The sequence below is a fragment of the Brassica napus genome, chromosome C1, assembly GCF_020379485.1.
Source record: "Brassica napus cultivar Da-Ae chromosome C1, Da-Ae, whole genome shotgun sequence".
NCBI classification, from domain to species: Eukaryota; Viridiplantae; Streptophyta; class Magnoliopsida; order Brassicales; family Brassicaceae; genus Brassica; species Brassica napus.
Window position 1 is genome coordinate 39,440,241 of NC_063444.1, and position 21,839 is coordinate 39,462,079.

The 21,839-nt window shown below is 37.0% G+C and overlaps 1 protein-coding gene across 1 annotated transcript; it reads right to left on the bottom strand.

Moving 5' to 3' along the window:
• Positions 1-1,936: 1,936 nt before the first annotated feature.
• On the bottom strand, positions 1,937-2,776 carry LOC125580014. Its single transcript, XM_048743945.1, has one exon. The coding sequence runs from the start codon at positions 2,774-2,776 to the stop codon at positions 1,937-1,939; it is 840 nt and encodes a 279-aa protein (XP_048599902.1).
• Positions 2,777-21,839: the final 19,063 nt, after the last annotated feature.

Here is a 21,839-nt window from a genome sequence, read left to right on the forward strand (position 1 = left end):
TTCTTGCTCTTCTTTGCTTTGTCAAGGCATGAAAAAAATTTGTATTTCTGTCTCCTTCTCTCAACCAAAACACCCGACTCTTCTGTTTCCAGAACATTTCTTCTGCTTTAAGAGCATCAGAGAGTTCCTTCAAAGCTGCTGCAATTGCCTCAGTTGTGGCATTATCATCTGCATACAAGCCCTCCACCTTTTCTTTAAGCTCCTCAACTAATTTTGCCGAATTGACATTATGTTGCCTCCACCATTCACTTAAGGCTTTCCTACAACTGGAAATATGTTCCATAATAGTCGCATTGGGAGGAAGATCAGGAGATTTCCATCCCTCAAGGATAACTTGCCTTAACTCCTCATTATCCAGCCATCTTTTATCAAACTTGAACTTTTTTGATCGTCTCATTGGCTTTATAAGTATTTCTGCAAGAATCGGACGATGGTCTGATCCCCATAACCTCATATACTTCACAGTCGAGTGGGGAAACTTCTCATGCCAGTCTGCATTTCCTACTGCTCTATCTAAGCGGCATCGAACAGTTGATCCGCCTGCTCGCTTCCCTACCCATGAGAGCATGTCCCCCGAGAAAGGAAACTCTAACATCCCACAATCATTAAGCATCTGCTTAAAAGGAAGGAATGAACTATCAGGGCGTTGTCTTCCTCCTTCTTTCTCATTATGTCCCGTGATTTCATTAAAATCTCCTATCATGAACCAAGGTCCATTTCTTGTTGTTGAGAAACGCGTAAGACGTTCCCAAACTTGATCTCGTCTTTCTAGTACAGGATCCCCATAAACAAATGTCATATAGACTTTTATTCCATCAATGACTGCCTCAATGTCAATCATACGGTTATTCAAAAATAAAACATTAACTTGAAATTCATCCATAAAAAATAAAGCTAAACCTCCGCTGAGTCCAAGTGGCTCAACAGTAAACAAATGATCAAATCATAAGTCGGCCTGAATGTTTTGCAACAACAGCCTTCTGTTCTTCGTCTCAGAAAGGAACACAAGTCCTTAGCGATGCTTCTGACATATCTCCGTAAGGCGTCGAACTGTGAGGTCGTTCCCAATCCCTCGACAGTTCCAACTGAGTGTCTTCATGGATGATGTCTGGAGGTGTTTTTGGACCCCTCCAAACCAGAATCGTTGCATGAACTGTCCCTATGAATCTTTTTCTGTCCAGAACGATGAGTTCCTGAATGTTGTACGTCTCTAGAAGATGATCTACGAAGCTTCGGAGATCCCCGACGGAGGGGATGCCAGCCCTACCTCCTCTTTTGTGTGAAGACGTAGCACTCGGTTTCCCTTTCATAGCCTGAACACTCTTCGCACCAGCTGCTGCCGCGTCCTTTGTGGCTTCAACGTCCATGTCCATGAGTTCATCCCCCAGCAAGTCATCAGCATGATCCTCAACCATCAAAGAATCCTCGCGATCCCCATCATCCATATTGCTTGTGCCGATGGTGTCCATGTCATTTAAAGCTCCTATTATCTGAGCATCATCAAGCTATTCTTTCTCCTTAGGAGATAAAGACAATAATCGAACTGTTCCTCTGTCTCTTTTAGTAACATTTTCATCACGGTCCTGTCGAGATGGAGTTACTATCGCACTTGCAATCTTTTTTCTGCTACTGCGATCATCCATGCTTATATCAGCTGACCTTTTAGGAGACGGACTGTCAATTTTCCTAGATTTCATTCCATGAGCATAAGGCTCATAGCTTATCATCTCCAGTTCCTGGCGTTTCTCCATTTTCTCCTTAGCCTTCCATGTTTGGGTTTGTTGTTTCTGATAAGGCGCATACCTCTTGTTGCTACGTGAGAAGCTCGAGTTGTATCTGCTCTCTTTGCCTCCTTGCTCTCTCGAAAAGCTTTCATTATATGTCTCAAAACGATGATACCAGCCCTAGCATCATTCATGAAGCCTCCGTCATGTCTCTATTTCCTCTGAGGTGAAATACTTCGACGGCTCCCCTTACCGTAACGATCAGAACGTGAAAAGGTCTCGTATCTGTCATATGGTTTCTGGTCTCGCAGCAACGGCTGACGAGATGTTGTAACAGTAGGTAGCTGAACCCTCTCAAAGACACCAGTTCGCTCAACACGATCCTTTCCAACTGGAAACTTCATCGGACAATAAGCCACTTCATGAGTCAACATCCCACAAGATGAGCAATGTTTAAAGAGCTTATCGTAATGAATTTGAATCGAGACCTCCTCTCCTCCAGGTGAAGCTATCTTCCGTGTGAACGTAATTAGTTTCCTAGTGTCAACGTCAATTAGCATGCGTCCTGCCGAGAGTTCGACAGTATCAATATGGCCGAGCCTACCACCAATGTTCCTAAGATTTTTGATTGTCCATAAATGTAATGGAATGCCTGTAATCTCAACCCAGAAAGGGATGATCCATGGGTAATCGTCGTGAACAACCGGTTCCCAACGAACAAGCACGAACATACAGAAATTGTAGTGAAAAGGCCCTTGACGAAGGACCCATTGGAGATCATCTTCATTCATAAAGTTTAAGAGAAACTTCCCACTGCCAAGGTCATTAGCCGTGATCCTATCTTGCATCTTCCACTGCGCTGGCATGGTTTGGATCAGCATGACCACGGATTGTTTCTTAGGGTTTAAAATCTTCCCGATCAATGACATACGATAATCCTTAATGGTGGGAGAATCATCTTCATCCGTTAGTTGGATAGGTTCATCGTCGTTGTCGTAACAAATACGTTTCCCTTTTACATCAGCCATATGAGCTGAAGGTTGGCGATTCATCCTTTGGTTTGATACGAGACTCGTTGCCGTAGGACACACGCGAGATCGAAAGATGATATCGAGATCGAAAGATGGGATCGAAAGGTTGAACAGAAAAGTGGTCCGACGGAGAAAGTTGTTTTTGATCACGACCCCAACGAAAGTTATGATCAAAACAACGTGGAAGTAGCCGGACGAGGAGATACGATCTTCTCAAAAACCTCACTATGATGAGGTTCTCTTCGGGTAGAGAGGATGACAGAGAGGTAATCTGTTGTCAAAGAACAACAGATCTGGTAATGAATCCAATCCCAAAGAGGATCTGATCAAGCCGCCATTGGAGTCGCCCTTGGAGCCGCTAGATGGTGTGTTTGTCGGTATACAAGTTACTTTAAAAGGTACCGAGCATCATGGATTATGTTTGATTTTTATATATTATAAAAATGCAAAGAACTATATAAAAACAGAAGGTTGTTAATTAAAAAGAACTAGATTTTGATCCGCGCAACCGCGTGAATGTTTGTTTTCATTTTTCTATACATAAATTATTATTTTAGAACATAGGTGGTATATATTTTTAACGTTAATTATATACTTAAATGTTTATATAACTATTTCAAATACAATAATTTTATATTTATATGTTATAATTAATCAATTTTTTAAAACCGGATATATTTGTCAGTTCTTATTATATATTTATTTTATTGTTTGCATTTAGTTATTAAGAAAATTAATATATATTCAAGGAGACTGAAAGTCTTATTCGCTAGGAGAAAGGATGGCGACGGCGACTGCCCTATTTGGTGATGGCGACGGCGACTGCTCCCCATCGGAGGGGAATGATCGTGAAAAAACTAGGACGATATCGGATCTAGCTTTGGCAACACTGGAGGGAAACACATTGGGGGCTCAGGAATCGGGTGTTGTGGAAAACGGAGACGGCCAAATCGTGGTAGAAACATCAAAAGGGCTCGACTTTGCCGCAGGAGAGGAGAGTGGTGCAACTTTGGCTCGGTCTATGGAGAGATCCTCGCCATGGAAGAAGAAGCAGCATGATGGAGTCGTGCCGGAGGCGTCAACTGAAATTACAAATGGTGTCGCCTCCATGGAGATACCAGATGAGATTTTTGATGAAGCTGAATTGCTATGGAAGAGTTATGTGATGGGTTACTTTATTGGAGATGTGCCACATGTTGGTTCGATCCATGCTACTGTCAACCGTATTTGGGCATCACCGAAAGGAGGCTCAAAGATTGATGTTCAGTTCATAGAGAAGAACACGGTGCTGTTTCGTATTGAAAACAGTCAGATGAGAGCAGGGTCATCCAGAGGAAACACTGGCACATTTCCGATGTACCTTTTGTGGTCAACGTTTGGTCCCCAGAGTCTGCTCTCAACCCTCCGGACCTATCGTCAATGCCTTTGTGGGTTGATCTGCGGGGAGTACCAAATAACCTTTATTCTCACAAGGGGTTGAGGTGCTTGTCCAAAGCTGCCGGAAAGTTTGTGAAATTACATCCTACTACTGAGAAGTGTGTTCGGTTGGATGTGGCTCGGGTCCTAGTGGAGGTCAATCTTCATCAGGAGTTAGTGGAAAAGATATCTTTCCGAGATAATGCTGGTACCTTCCGGGAGATAGGAGTGGCCTACCCATGACTGCCTCCACGTTGTAGTGTTTGTAGGAAATGGGGTCATAAGGGGCAAGATTGTTTGAGTAAGGAAGTTAGAATACTGAACAAGAAGACTGCTGCAGGTTCTACTTTTACTTATGTGCCACAGACTGAAGATATGGCTAAGAGAACATAAGGAAATGTGATTGCGAGTCTGATGCATGATTTGGAGGCTATCACGCCGCATACTGCTCATAACAGTCTCCTTACGCTAAGAGATGATGTTCTTGGGGGATCAGAACCTGGTCTGCAAAATGAAGAGAAGGATTTGGAACCCAAGAAGAGTATGGGGCAGGAGGAACAGCCGGCTATACAGCTTTCAGAGCCTACAACAGAGGCGTTCCCTGAAGTAGGTGGTTGGGAAACTGTTCACAGTAAGAAGCAGGGGTTAGAAACTGAAGAAGATGAGGTTCTGGTAGTCTCGCCGTCTCGATTCAGCCCTTTACAAGATATTGAAGAGGACATAAGAGAAGAGGAGGAAACAGTGGAGGAGGAAAATGCTACAGAAGGGGAGGAGGGGGAGATTTTGGAGAATAAGACTGAGGGGCAGAGGCCTCAAAGTATACAGGCTACTCGGGGGAAGAAATCAGTGACTGGGTCAGCTCAAAAGTTATCTCGCACCAGAGTACTCCGTACTAAAGACCTACTGCATGCTGGTAAGCAAGGAGTTTCAAAAAAGTCTTCCGTTAGGAAGATATGACGTCCTTCTTTGCATGGAATATGCGTGGCTTCAATATGCCATGCAAGCATAGAGCTCTTCGGTCATGGATTCAAACAGAAAAACCTGGTTTTGGTTGTCTAATGGAAACGAGGGTTCAGGAAGTTAACCATCAGAGATGTATGTCTATGGCTATGCCACAGTGGAGCTCCCTCACAAACTATGGCTATCACCCTTTGGGAAGAATATGGGTATGTTGGAATGAGCAGGTTGTTGTTACAAAGCTTCATATGAGTGCACAGGTCATCACATGCGTAGTTCAGTTCCCAAGTACAGGGGAGCAGTTCATATGTTCTGCAATTTATGCTTACAATACCGCTGCTGAAAGGTTGCAACTTTGGGAGGACCTTCGCGGCACGAGGGCTGCTTATGGGCATCTATCTTTGCCGTGGATCATGCTCGGAGATTTCAATGAAACTCTAGCATCCAGCGAGCATTCCCGGGCTTTGGATTACCGCACTGATCAGTCAGGAATGCGGCATTTTCAGGAAGCTATAACTGATTGCTCAGTTTTGGATTTACCTTATACGGGAGCTCTGTTTACATGGTGGAACAAAAGAGAGGAGGACCCGATTGGCAAGAAACTAGAAAGAGCGCTAGTGAATCAGGAGTGGCTCACTCGGTATCCTCACTCAAGTGCTCATTTTGATGCAGGTGGTATTTCAGACCACGCAAGGTGTTTTATTCATCTGGCTGGTGCTACTAACGAAGTTCGGAAACCTTTTCGATTCTTTAATTATCTGACGGAGCATACTGATTTCCTCTCTACTGTCAAGGAAACTTGGGATACCTCGGAGCCTCTATTTCATTCCAGATTAGCTCTCTCCAGATTTCATCAGAAGCTGAAGCTTCTCAAACAGCTACTACGCGCTCTGAACAGAACACATTACGGCGATCTCCCTGGCCGAACTAAACAGGCTTATGAAGAGTTATGTGAGTGGCAGAATACGGTGTTTGTTGATCCCACACCAGAGAATTTTGCTGGAGCAGCAGCTGCCTCTGAGAGATGGAATCGTCTGGCTCGCATAGAAGAAAAAATTTTCCGGCAGAAGTCGTGTGTTCGCTGGCTACAAGCAGGGGATCAGAACACTAAATTTTTCCAAGCTGTGGTGCAGACTCGGGCAGCTAGAAATACCATTCGAAGTCTGATAACTGAGCAAGGAGAGGTTCTCACGTCCCTCCCAGATATCAAGCGTGAGGCGATCAGTCATTTCCAAAAATTTCTACAGAGTCAGGACGCTGCAACTGAAGATGTCGCTGTGGCTTCACTGCAAAATCTGCTCACATATCGTTGTACCAACGAAGCTACGGCTGTACTGGTGGGACCAGTTACAGCTAATGAAATCAAGCAAGCTCTCCATGAGTTACCAAATGATAAGGTTTAGAGGCCTGACGGTTTTACTAAGGAATTCTTTGTTGCTTCTTGGCCAGTTCTTGGGAAAGACTTCATTGTTGCTGTTCAGTCTTTTTTCGTCTTTGGATTCATGCCGACCGGAGTCAATGCTACAATTTTCACTTTAGTCCCTAAGGTCACTCCTGCTCAGACAATGAAATATTATAGGCCTATTGCCTGTTGTAACCTCATGTACAAGGTGATCTCCAAAGTCCTTGCTAACAGGCTGAAGGTGATTTTCCCTGGTGCGATAGAGGCTAACCAGTGTGATTCTTCTGGAGAATGTCCTGCTTGCATCTGAGCTAGTTAACGGATATCAAAGGAATGGGAATGCTGATAAGTGTGCCATCAAGTTTGACATATCAAAGGCTTTTGACACAGTCAAGTGGTCTTTTATCATTGGGGTCTTGCAAGCGATGGGACTACCGGCTCAGTTCATTAATTGGATCAGGTTATGTATATCTACTGCAGCGTTCTCAGTATCTGTAAATGGTAGCTTGGAGGGTTTCTTTACGAGTGCAAGAGGTATTCGACAAGGCTGCTCCCTATCGCCTTACCTATATGTCATTCTCAGTAATGTTCTTTCGAAACTCCTGAATGAGGCCGCAGAGGAAGGAGTTTTTGAATATCATCCACAGTGCCAAGGGGTGAAGTGAAACTCACTCATCTTAGTTTCGCAGATGACATCTTGGTCTTTACTAATGGCATTTCAGATTCGCTACTTGGAGTTATTGAGGTTATGAATCGGTTCGCAAGTATGTCGGGTCTTCAAATAAATGTCACCAAATCCTCACTTTATGCCTCTGGAAGGAACCTGGATCCCTTATTAGGTACTGCTCTGGATTTGAATATCGGAGTGGGTACTTTGCCTATTCGTTACTTGGGCATGCCACTGACGACTAAGTCTCTTACTAGCCACAACTACGAGCCGCTAATAGATAAGATAAGAGGCAGAATGCTCTGTTGGTCCAACAAGAAACTCTCTTTTGCTGGTAGGCTGCAACTTATTAAATCTGTCATATCTAGCACAGTCAACTTTTGGAGTTCTGCGTCCATTTTACCGGCTAAATGTCTTGACACTATTGAGAGCATGTGTAGTGCTTTTCTCTGGTCTGGCTCACCTACACATACTCACAAGGCAAAGGTTAGTTGGGATGATCTATGTTTACCTAAGGAGGAGGGAGGACTTGGGATTAGGAAGCTGCGAGATACAGCTACAACTTTTGCCATGAAACTCATTTGGCGAATCTTCATTCAATCATCTTCTCTTTGGGTTAGTTGGGTGCAGCACTATCTACTCCGGTACAACTCGTTTTGGGATGTGCGAGATGACACAAAGGGTTCCTGAATATGGAGAAAGCTACTCAAGCTTCGGAATGTAGCATATCAGTTTCTCAAAGTCGACCTAAGAGATGGAAAGAGCAGCCATTTCTGGTTTGATAACTGGACAGGGCAGGGTCGATTGATTGATATAACTGGAGAAGCATGCACTACTTATCTTGGTGTTCTTAGGCATGCTAGAGTCAGTGATGCGGGAAATTTGGAGGGTTGGAAAATCAGAGGGCAATGGAGTAGGCATTTCGGTGAGCTACATCGCACTATCATGGCGATAGCCCCTCCCCACCCTGATAGTGGCACTGATATAATTATGTGGAAGCATGGGGATGATGATTACCAGGCGTCTTTCTCTGCATCCAAAACATGGGACCAGTTGCGAGTAAAGAAGCCCAAGGTGCCCTGGAGAAAAGTGGTATGGTTCCCACAAGGAGTACCTAGATTCTCATTTATCACTTGGCTTGCTGTTAAAAATAGATTGTCAACTAGAGATAGAATGAGGCAGTGGGGTGTGGTGCAGGGGTGTATACTTTGTGGGGAAAGGGACGAGACAAGAGACCATCTCTTCTTCGCTTGCCCCTTCTCCTATACAGTGTGGGATAATCTCGCTTGCCGTTTGTTAGGCAGAGCAATCAACCCAGACTGGCAATGGACTATCACTCGTCTGGAGCGGATGGGAGAGAAGCAAATGGATACTATACTTGCTAAGATGTTATTGCAGTGTGTTATCTATCATGTGTAGAGAGAGCTGAATGCAAGACGACATCACCAGGCCTGGCAGTCCACTGATCAGCTGAGAAGAATCATAGATAAGGCTATAAGGAACATGATTGTCTCGCTGCGGTACAAGTATGATCACAAATATGGTGGTCTGCTTCAGCGTTGGTTTGAGATTACCACATAGTATAGTTCATATTTTATTCTTTCCTATACATAGCATAGAGATTTATTCTTTACAAGCAAGGGGCTGAGATATGTATATAACAATATTTGAAAGCTCAATAAATTTTAAATTCCATCAAAAAAAAAATTAATATATTCATAAGAAAACATATTTGAAAATTATTTTGTATTTAATTTATGCTAAATTCAGATCCGTTTTTTAAAGTTGGATTTCTTTTTACTAATATTTTTTATGCTTATTCATTTTAGATAATATATTATTTTATATACAAAAATATAACATATGTTAATTTTTAGACATGTATTATATAGTTTGCTAACATATGTTAATTTTTAGATATGTATCATCATAATATATTTTAAAAATAAATAGTTTATATTTATGAAAATAAAATTTATAAATTTATCAGTTGAATATACTTTTATCATATTTATTTAAGTATAATAATTGTATTTTAACATGATCATGACTATAAAGTAGATAAAATAGGATATAATTTATTTATTTTTCATTTTATAAAAGATAACTTAAAATACATTAAGTTATGGTTAACATATTTTTACACAGATTTATAAGAAGTTTTAAAATATAATATATAAATATATATTATATTTAAAATGAAAATATATGATTAAAGTAGTTACAAAGATTTTATATTATTAGCTTTAAAGAAATACATGTTAATTTTTATACATGTATTAAATAGTTTGCTAATGTTAATCCATCTTACCAACATATTAGATTTTATTTTTGAACATCAATATTTCATACTTACGAAAATAAAATTCATAAATGTATAAATTTAATACAATTTTATTATATTTAGCTCAATATAATAATTTCTTTTAATATGATTGATTATGATTATATAATAGATAAAATATCATAGAATTTTTTAGTTTTCATTTTATAAACGATAACTGAATATGTTAATATATAATAATATTTCAAACAAATTTCAAAATTAGTCAAAATATTTAAATATAATTTCGAAAATGAAGATCTTGTAAAAAATTTTTAAAACAGATTTGTTAGAATTTTAAAAATATATATTTATATTTAAAATGAAAAGATATCAAAAGATATTATGATTAAAGTATTTTAAATATTCTATGTGTTATTAGTCTTAATAAAATTCATTTAGTAAAATTTATACGTGATAGTCCAAATTAAAAAAATCATACATGAAAGAAGTCATGACTTCTGTTTTAATATATAAGATTGTGTATCGTTAAGATTTACTTTTAGAGTTACGTATCCTTATTCCTATAAAAATAGTCAACAAATTACAATTACGGTTGGGGCTAATAGTATTAAATTTATGGATTTATGTAATCTTAATAATAAAGTATAAAAAATTAAATGGACTTATAGGAACAAAGCAAAGAACGGAGTTTTATTTTAATCAAAATATCGTGCATTGGTCAGATTTACAGTAAATACACTCTTAAATATACCTATCTATATTCCCATAAATGTGTTAAAAAATTAATATTTTAGATGAAATGCAGATATACTAATAATAAATATGAATGACACTAACATACATATATTATTCGATTAGATTTTAACTTCACTGTAGGCCCGGCCCGGGAGGGTTAGTGGGAGTAGAATTTTTTATTGAGTTGGTGGAAGTATAATTTTTATAGAGTTGGTTGATTATAAAAATCAAAAGATTTGTTAAATTTGGAAAAAATTATAAAAAATTTTTATATTTAAAAAGTTTATAAAAATGGTCTAGTTCAAGGATTTTAAGAATCTAAAGAAAATATGCAAAAATTTTGAAGTTTTTTTATATGAGTAAAATTATCTAGAATTCAATTTTTAATAACATTAGATTTGATAGAAACTTAGAAAAATTAAAAATCAGATTTTTTTAAATAACAAGAGATGTTATAAGGGGTTATAAGTCATTAAATAATCATCAAACCAATCACTAGATTTTAGTAAGAATGTTAGAATTCACCAACTAATGACAATAGAATTTGAGAATTTTATCAATCAATACAAATTCATATCCCATTAACACCCCCTATATATTCCATTCTTTCTTCCAAAATGGAGATCAGATTAGTCAGATTTGCAAAAATCTTTTTTAAAAGAGTTGTGTAAACAGTCACAAGTTAGACGATCTAATAATTTGTGGTTTGTTGTATGTAGGCCCTTTTTTACATTTAAAATAGTTTTATGATAATGAAATTCAAAAAATATTTTCCTAAAATTTAACTCATGATTTCATACACCTATAAACAACCATTGTAATACTTCTTTTCTCGGGTATATTTTAAAATCAAAAAACACATTTCGTAAGTTCAAAAGTACAATCTAAACTATTCAAAATAGTAGTACAAATTTGAAATAATCCTAATTTTTCCTACAAAATTACAAGTGAATGCCACTCTTTTTTTTACTCTTAACCATAAATAATTTTAATAAATAAAATTACAAAATACATAATAAATATTGTTTCATTCAAAAATCGTATGTGCTACACCAGATTACCTAATATTTAGCTAATATAAAAGATTGAAATCTTTCATTTCCTAAACAAATATAAAACATAAAAGCAAACATTTGTGATAAAGTTATGTTGTAGGATATGTTTTTCAAGATATTGATTTTTTTGGTCAATAGTACTTACTTTAATTTTGGGTGATTTTTTATCTGATTTTTATACCATGAGTCGGTTTGAAATATATTTTTTTTCCAAAATATTGATTGGAATACGAATTAAAAATGTTAAACGTTTATCAAAAGATTTAGAAGTGTGTCTCTAATCCTTTCATTCAACCAAATTAATAAACAGACGTGTCATTACTAACAACTTTCAAAAAAAATATAATCACTTTATTTTCGAATCATATGGAATTTGGAGATGAAAGAAAGTGGAGACATGACAAATACGAACAAATATTTAGAAACAACATTCTGATACATTTTTCTTCTATGGTTTTGATATTTATGATATTTTATTGAAAAAAGTTTTCGTAACTGAATAGTTTAAATATTTAAACATGGCAGAATAATTTGGAAATTAATTTAGAAATTGTTGTCTCACTAAGAGACAAAGTAATAGATATCCAAAGGGAGAAACTCTAACATGTCATTGATCAATAAACATCAAAGTTTTGGTTTTGAAGTTAATATGAGGAGGACAAACCAGAAAAGATGAGATTGTACAACTAATATTCGAAATCTATGCAAAAATGAAAATAACACCCGCACGGATGTGCGGATCAAAATCTAGTATACCATTAAGTTTATATACAAACAATGATCATTTTAGGAAAGGATTTTAGACTTGTCAAAAAGGCTAATAAAATGATTTTGGACTTCAAATCTGACATCTCACGACAATATCAAAAATATCCCGGTTAGAGCATCTCCAAAAGAAATTTTATAACTTGAAATATAAAGTTTTTTGCTCTCCAAAAAGAAACTTCAAAACTTCAAATTTAGAGTTTTAAGGAGTGAAACTTCACTACTCAAAATTCTAAATTTGAAGTTTCATCTTTTTATTTGTATTTTGGTCTTTATAATAATTTATACATCACATTTATGATTATTAAGTATTTTTTCATTTGTCATTTTAATCTTTAAAACTTTTTTATATCATAAATATTTTAAATTTATTTTTATAATTCAAATTTTACACATAAAATTAAACAAAAAATTTCAAAATAAGATTTATAATATTTTAAAACAAGAATTATACAACAAGAATATTATAAAAGAAACTTAATAAAAAACTTTTTGAAAAGATACATGAAGACATAATTATCACGCAAATTTTAATATTACAACAACACTAGTAATCTAGTAAATTTACTCTGTAACCTCTAATGTATTGTCCAAAAACATTTGTGTAACCGAAGATGGAGCATTACGGAAACAATTTTATGGAATAATTTCATATTTTGCTTGCATCTTAATATTTAATTATTTATTTCTATTTATAATTTTATATTTTCGTGTAAGATTTTATTAATTAATATTACTGTAATATTTTTATATATGTGCTAGATATTTATAAAAGTTTTATGGATTTATATTAATTATGACAAATATAAAACTAAAGTGTAAATTACAAATAATTTTAAGTTAAATTTAAAATTTTGTTTTTGAAGAAGAACATCTTGAAACTTTAAATATAAAATTTTGGAAACTTTAAAATAGAGAGTCTTTTATGGGTCTTTAGCCCAAAAATGTAGTGAAGTAATAGGTAGAATCATTCACCAGTCATAAGAAATAAAAAGATAATAGAGTTAAGATAACTGATTAATATAATAGTAAAATTAAACTCATTGATATTCTAATACGTCGTGTTTCTAAGCATATTAATTGCGACTATACCTTATGTCCTTGTTGAGTCTTGTTGAATTTTATGCATGAAACATTGTGCTAAGTCTTGCTTATATATGTAGGCACCATTATGAGGCGTTTCTAAAGGTATCTCTATCTCCATTCTATAATTTACTGTAAGAACAAAAAATAAAAGACTACTTCATTTTATAGAGTAATTTTTTAATTTTTTGTTCTTACTCTATTAATTTTTCACTCCATTTTTGGAGAAAATATGGAATGGGAAGAAGATGGTCTAAAGGCAAGTGTTTACTTATATGATCAAATGGGAAAAAGAGCCGCTCGAATTTATCCATCTCCCATACTTGACATGATGCTATCGTTTTATCTTGTTAATCACAACCACAAAATCATTTTGCGTTTACAGATAAATGTGTATATGCAGATAATCGTCAACATGGTGCCAGTTCATTGTTTGAAGCCTGTCTTCTAACTTTAATGTGTGTAAAATTAGCGTAAAATTATGGGGTTTATTATTTTAAAATTTTACCCAAAAATATTAAAAAGTGAGGCATAGACGTTAAAATCACGACACCCGGTGACAATTTCTTGGAAGTAAAAACCTCAAAGAGAGGTCACAGTCACGGGAATCCAGAGAAACGCTTTGTAGAATTTCCATGGTGAAGTGTGGTGTGTGGTGGGAGGAATAGCCGGAAAAGTGCTCGTGTCGCCTCGAGATGAGTCTCCTTTTTTCCATTTATTCTTTTAAATTGCTCATACTATACTACTAGTCTCGATTAAATTTTATCCTTTTGAGGATTTGGTTTGGAGAAAAACACATGTATGATTACAATTGAACTATGTAGGGTTCAAGTAAGAGAAAATGTAAGGGGTATTTTTATACAGAGATCGAACGACACACATATATAAGCTAAGTTGAAATGGAAAAAGAAACAAAGGCATAAATATACAAGATTTAGGTGTATACAAAGGGTTTTGTCGTTGTAAAAACACGATGCCGCATAATATTTTAAGGAATGCTTTAAAAATAAATATATGTGCATAATAGTAGTATATTGAATGATCCCCATAAAGGACCTATAGGTTAATAACTATGTACAATGAAGTATATATACAGACAGAGAGGTATAGGCGTGGCGTTTAGGGTTTGTTGTTAAGTGGTTGCAATAGTTAATATTTGGAATGATATTCGGTTCGAATGTTTCAAGGAGATGGTCTTCGTACATTTATAGTTCTTCTAGTCACAAATAATAACAATAACTTGTTCTTTATTGTTTGATCATAACAATGACTTGTTGAACATACCTTTTACAACCAAAAAAAAACTTTACATTTGATATATGTAGGAAGTAGTATAATTTAAAATGGTTCACTCATTTACATTTGATATATGTAGAATTTCATTAAGATTACCAAAACTTGGATCAGCAAAAATGCTATCTATGCATAGACCCAATTACTAAATAAAGCTTATATGTGTAGTATGTCTATGTATATTCTGATCTTCGTTTTGAAGTTTATAACTCTATATATAGCGTAGTTCGTGACTTTAAATAAAACTAACGCTCGTTCCATTTCTACTGCCATTAATATATTTACAAATCAAGTAAGACAAGGAATATATATGATGCAGCACCAGCTACATCTTTGGCGCCAACATAATATGTTTGAAATCTACTTTAACTTTGTCGGTTTAGGTTTTGGTTTTCCTTTTCTTATCATTATTTGATTTCCTTTTTATGATAGAGTTTATAGAATCCTTTTCCTTTTAGGACTTGTCTAAAGGAAGGGTTATATAAACAGAGTTTTGACTTTGTTATTTGATACGTTTGATTTAATAGAAAGTACTTTATACCTTGTTTAGATTCGATTAAATTCATCAAAACATGAAGTTGGTCTCAAGAAGCTATCGAAAGAAACTCTTGATCGATCCAAGAACATGTCTCGAAGAACCCTAAATTCTTAGATCGACCGCTCACCCATTCGTACGCTGAGCCAGGTTGGTATCAGAGCTCTGCTACGTGATACACTAAAAATGAATCCTTGCTACTCTCAAGTTAAAAGTGGTAATCGTAATATTTGAGATTCAATCCAGAGGACCAGTTTACTCTTTACTCTTATGAGTTCAATATTAAGCTGGGAAACAAGTGGGGTTTTAAAATCAATGGTGACGCAAGTAACTAGAATACCTAGAGATTCAAATTCGATTTAAATGAAAGCCGGCTTAGGGTTGTTCATCGGGTGTCAATGCGGAACCAAACAACTATTCAAGTGCAATGAGGTGCAATCTAGAACTCGGATCACTCGGCTAGAACAATCCACTATCGCGGACTTGTTTCCTTTGCTGATCGGTCTTGAGTCCTAAGCTCTCACTTGGAACAAGACGCGATAGCAAGCCTTAGAGATCAGGTCCGATTAGTTCACTTAATACCCTAATATCTACTCTCACTGATTAGGGATATGAAGCTCATTCAATATATATCAATTTATCTCCTAAGCGGTTAGCTAGGTGATTAAATTAGAGATCGAACATTAAGTGATCAATTCAATGCAAGCAGTAAGAACAATATGAATGAAGAACAGTTAAAATCACTTATTTGCGTTTAGCTCATGCGATTGACACCCGAAACCCTAAGCAAGCTTAGCCGACTACTCAATCATAAAGCAAGATGACACATACATGATTTCTGAATAATATTCAATATATAATAAAGTAGAAAGACAAGGGTTCAGGATGATCTTCTCGTGAAAATGAGAGATGAAGCCTTCTCCCTTACAAGTTGCTCAATTCAAAATAGTTCTAGGTCTCTTGTAAAACTAGCGTCCGGAATTAGAAATGATAGCACAGGCTTTTTATATGGAGGCGCCAGTGGTAAAGAGAAAGGAGAGAAAATCTAGGGCAAACCCCTGAAATCTTGGAGGTTTCTTTAATAGTCGGGAACAGTCAGATGCTTGCTCTCTTTGGGAACAACCTTCAGATTGATCCGACTGGCTGTTCTGCGTTAGATATTCCAAAATGACTTCTTCCTTCATGGCACTCTCTTCTTTACTCTTTCACCTGCTCCAAACCTGGAATGATATCAAATAAGCACGAATTAGGACTGAGAATTAACTCAAAGAACACATATAATGGTATTAAAAACACCATATATCAATTCTCCCAGACTTAGATCCTTGTTTGTCCTCGAACAAGGCCAAACCTCAAGAACAGGGAGAAAGGTTTGAAAGAGTGGAAACTCGCTTGACCTCAATAACCATACTCTTTTCGCACATCTCTGAACCATACAAGCTGTAGACTCAGACCACACACCCCCATTCCAGAACACCCACGATCGCTGTTCAAAAATCAGCTCCATACTCTGTATCTCATACCTGAAAAAGGGTACACTATCGAGACAAAACTCCTTAAATTCAATTAACAACAACGTGAGCTTCTCATCACAGGCACTATTCAAGGTAGACGGGCTAGGTAAGGAACATGCTATTTCATGGTGGAGCTAAGAGTGTTTAGGGGCTACCAAATTTAAGTGGATGCAGGATATCACGCAAACTAGTAGGAGAGGACGGATCCATTGATGTCCACAGCCCTTACTCGTTTCTGCTTCACGGGTGCAGTTGTTCTCTCCTTCGGATCAACTGTGGGATTGTTCTTCAGTTCTTGACTTCTTTTGCCTACTCCTCAAAAATTGGTACCAACTCCTTGCTCAACCTTCTGATATTAGGAGTTTTCAAGGCTCCTAAGACAAATGATGTAGTATAAAAGATTGTCGAACCAATTCAAAGGGATTTAAAAGCACTGAGAATGCAAGTACTCACTTAATCAAAGTGCAACCGGTTATTTAAAAGATTTCTACACTAATGATTAATGCTAATGCAGTTGCAGAATAATAAAAGCGATAAATGAAGTAACTTTCTTGACTAAAGAAAAAGATAACTCATGGGCATAGGGATTAGACCTTGGGTGATCAAGTTTCGAACTAAGGATGGCAAACGATCAATCAAACTATCAATCTTAAGCTTAGACACAGTTCTAAACAAGCTCTATGTCTAGATGAATGTTCATTTACTAACACATTTCAAACAACAAATGTCTTTGGTTGAATAATATGAAAGAAATCATTACTAACAAGTCTAATGGCTATCTTAGCACCTCTAACAACAAATGTCTTGGCAAAGTATGCTAAAAGCTTAGAAGAGTTGTCTCAGGCATTTCATCAAACACCTTTTGGGTGGAAAATGCCTAAAGATCAACTTTTGAAAGACCAACTCAGAAGATGCATTATGAATACTCTACTAGCAAGGACTAAGAATGATCTACACTAAAACATCCTAACTCTAAGCTAATCACCCTTAATCTCCCTAACCCATGAATTCAAAAGGTGATTACTCACTAATCTCCATGATTCCTCTTAAACCCATATTAGATTTCAGATTAATCATGTAGAGAAATAAAGAGAATCGATATGAAAACAATAGGACTGCAATAACAAAAATGATCAATTGAATCAAAAAGATGAACTTTTCAAGAGGTTTTTGGTGGTTTTCTTAAGATCAAAAGATAATCAGCCTCCAATAGCTTACAAAAGGTACTTAAACATAGGTTTAGAAAGTGTAAAATGTGCATAACAAAATGACCAAAAAGCCCTTGATAAATCATAAGTTTGACCAAATAGACGACGCGGAGCAACCTCGGCACGTCGCTCCGGGAGGTCGCTCTGGGTGCTGGGAGCGACCTCAGGTTGTCGCTGTGGGACGTCGCTCTCAAATCGACACAACCCGAGCGACCTCTGGGTGTCACTGTGGTGAGGTCGCTCTAGGAGCTGGAGCGACTTCGCCTTGTCTCTCTAGGAGGTCGCTCCGAAGCGTAAATGGCGAGCGACCTCGGGGTCTCGCTCTGGTAAGGTCGCTCCGAAGCGTAAATGGTGAGCGAGTTCATGGCGTCGCTCCGGTAGGGTCGCTCCAATGCACTGCTCGTCTAATGATCACCTTAATCACCTCTTTTGAGCTCCAAACGCACCCAAATGTCCCCAAGAACTCCATGTGGTACTCTAATACCTAATAAAGACTCATGCATGCAAAATACAACCTAAACATGGCTAAATCCTAGTCTATATGATCAAAATGTACATGGGTGAATGAATAACACAATGGAAAAATGCAAGATATCAAATCCCCCAAACTTGTTCTTTACTTGTCCTCAAGTGAACTTGCAAGAATTCATATAGGAGAGAGGTTTTAAGGTGGGAACTCATAGCCAAAAGTAACACTTCCTAGCACTCAACTTAACATCCTAAAGAAACATAGAAAATAGCATGAGCAACTCTCTTATTATACTCTAGCTTCTCTAGGCCTATCCTTACTTTTATGCCTCTACACAAGTCGCAATACTCATCAACTAGCAAGTCCCTTCAACCAGCTCTCACATTGATTCACACACAGACACAAAGTGAATTCTCACAAATGGGCATTTTATCTCAATCATTTGGCTAGGTAAGCAATGGTCTAATATGAATGAAGAGAGGGGTTCAAATGTTTTCATTTAAAAGGGGTCATCACTCGAAACAAGGAGCTTGATCATTATGCAAAATTTATCTAAGATTAGAAGCAACTCATGCATACATAGATTCATTCTCATCATTATACCCCCCTTTTGTTATAAGTGATCACAAGTTCTACCCTTTTTATCATCATCTCATAATCAAAATAAACCCCTCACATCACTCACCCAATGAACAACTCTCCTTTCCTTTTGACTCAACCACTAGGGATTTTAATTCATTTTTTACATGCTCTAACTCTTTCTCATTTCCTTCTCCACCTTCTCTTTGATTCTTTTTCTTTTTTTTTTAATGCGGGGAAAAAGTTCTTTGTTCCATAATCTAGAGCTTTATACCTTCCTTTTTGTCCCTAGAGTTTTTTTTTCTATTTATACTCTTTTGCTCATCTCTCTCATCTTTCTCACTCCCCAAACCCAAGATATTGAAATTTAGAACACACAAACTCCTCTCACCATCCCCAAATGCTAACTCATTGTGCTAGCAAGAGATGAGAATAAACCTATGTCGCCTCCAATACTCTCAAGATTTTGCACATGACACACTACAAAAAAACAGCGACATACTGAGGGAAAAAATCGTCGGTATGTCGTCGGAATAACGTTATTCCGACGACATACCGACGAAACAAGTCCTCGGAAATAACTCCTCGGAAATTCAATTTTCCTCGGAAATCCCTCGGAATTTTCCGACAGAATTCCGAGGAAACAAATTTCCGAGGAAATTCTGAGGACCACCAGTTCGTCGGAAAGCTCCTCGGAATATACCGAGGGAGAACTTCGTCGGGATATTTCGATGGAATTTCCGATGGTCCAATCCTCGGAAGTTCCGTCAAAATATTCCTCGGAATTTTCATCGGAAAATTCCGAGGAACGGGTCCCTCGAAAAATTCCGAGGAACGGGGTCCCTCGGAATATTCCGAGGAACATGTCCCTCGGAATATTCCGAGGAACATGTCCCTCGGTATATTCCGAGGAACATGTCCCTCGGTATATTCCGAGGAACGGTGTCCCTCGGTATATTCCGAGGAAGATGTCCCTCGGTATATTCCGAGGAACGGTGTCCCTCGGTATATTCCGAGGAAGATGTCCCTCGGTATATTCCGAGGGTTCAATTCCTCGGAATGTAAAAAATATTAATTTTTTTTAAAAAATAAAATTTTTAAAATTTAAATTCGAAAATATAAAATTAAAATTTAAATTGAAATCATATTAATTAATATTCAAAGTTTCACAAATAAAAATAAAACATTCCGAGTTTTTGGAAAAAAAAAAACTACGGGTCTGGCACGTCCGGGAACACCTCGTTCGGGTACATCTTCTGCATCATCTCCATCATTTGCTGGTTCAGCCTCCTCTGTGCCTCAAAGCCAGCCTGTTGAGCCGTCTCCAACAAAGATATGCGATCATCCTTGTCCTTCAACTGAGCCGTAAGTACTTCTGGATCAACAAAGGGCGGTGGTGCAGAAGAAGGAGGAACCGACCGGGTGCGACGACCCAAACCGACCAAACGTCCCTTCTTCTTTGTAACCGACTGAAATTGAAAATAGCCAAATTTACAAATTTAAATCAAGAAATAAATAAATTGAACTTTAAAAAAAAAGAACATACGGATTCAATGATTTCGTTGATTCAAAACCGGGATAAGTTGGTCGAAGCCGTCGAAGCGTCATCCTCGGTTTGAAGCTGAGACACTTCGTCTTGCACCTGAGTTTGGACCAGGCTGACCACTTCCCTCACAAGACCGACATCAATCTGGCCGGTCTTCTTGTTGGTATACGCCCTCTTCATTAGGGCAAGATCATCAACCGGCTCGCCATCATTTTCTTCCGCCTTGAAAATAAACATAAATTGAAGAAACATTTGAAATTAGAAAAAATGAACAAAAAATAAAATTTCAAAACTTAAATAATTGAAGAAAAAGCGGCTGAACTTACCATGCGATCTCCCAGAGAGGCAATAGATTGAGCACCCAAGTTATGCTTGAAGACACCCTTCCCTTTACGGTCGCTCCTGCGGTTGGTGGAGTTGGTGGAAGAAGTTTCTTTCATCTATTCCTAATCCCAATGCGCACACAACTCCGTCCAGACCGTGTTGTTTATCGACTTTGGGACCTTTTAATAAAAAAAAAGAAAATAGTTTAATAAATTAAAAAATACTTTAATAAATTAAAAAATACTTTAATAAATTAAAAAATTGTTTAATAAATTAAATCGAACCTTATTGATTTCCCACTTCTTCTTCCACTCGTGGATCTGCTTCCCGTAGTTGTCCATAACTTTATGGACGAAGTGGTGATAGATAAAGAGCGTCTCATCGGAATTCCAGGTGAATTCTTGCTGAAAAAAAAAACACAATTAGTAGAAAATTTATATTAAAGATTAAAAATATAAGTAAAAAATTAGAATACTTACCGCAAACTGACGAAACCACAGATGCTGCTTGTCGGTAGGGAAGTTAGTGAAAGTCGGATGTCCCTTGTCGAGGGCCGAGTACATCATACGGTTGATCCATGCGCTGATCCCGTTCCCGGATCGGTTGAACCTAATAAAAAGAACAAACGCTTAATAATGAATAAAATTTTAATTAAAAAAAAATATGTTTAATTACCATGTTTGACCCCGTCCATGTGGATACGGAGTGAGATAGGGAAGATGGTCACGACCGGGCTGTCGAACCAACTCCGCAACACTCATCACGCCCGGAGGAACCGGAGGAGCAGGAGCGGGTGCAGCAGCGGAAGCGAGAGGAGCAGGAGCGGATGCAGCAGAGGGAGATGTATGGTAGGATCTGTGGGGCGAAAGGGAATCCTGAAAATGGCTGGAATCCCGAGACTGGCTCCCCGTTCCACCACGACCACGACGCTGTCGAGGTCGGGTCTGATCATCATGCGACCTGTAAATTATAAAAAAAATATTTAATAAATATAGAAATATATAAATTATTTTTTTTTTAAAAAAAAATCCCAAATAATAGTTTTTAATCACAAAAAAAGTTTTATAGACATTAAAAATGTGTAATAAATATATAAAAATAGTTCTAATAAACAAAAAATAGTTTTAATAAATTAAAAATAGTTTAATAATAACAAAAAATAGTTTTAATAATATTAAAAAAATTTAATAAATATAGAAATTTATATAGTATAAATATAAAAAAATTAATTTTTTTTTTAAAATCCCAA

Excerpts from the sequence above, each read along its gene's own strand:
- LOC125580014 (XM_048743945.1), bottom strand. The coding sequence starts at position 2,776 with ATGAATCGCCAACCTTCAGCTCATATGGCTGATGTAAAAGGGAAACGT.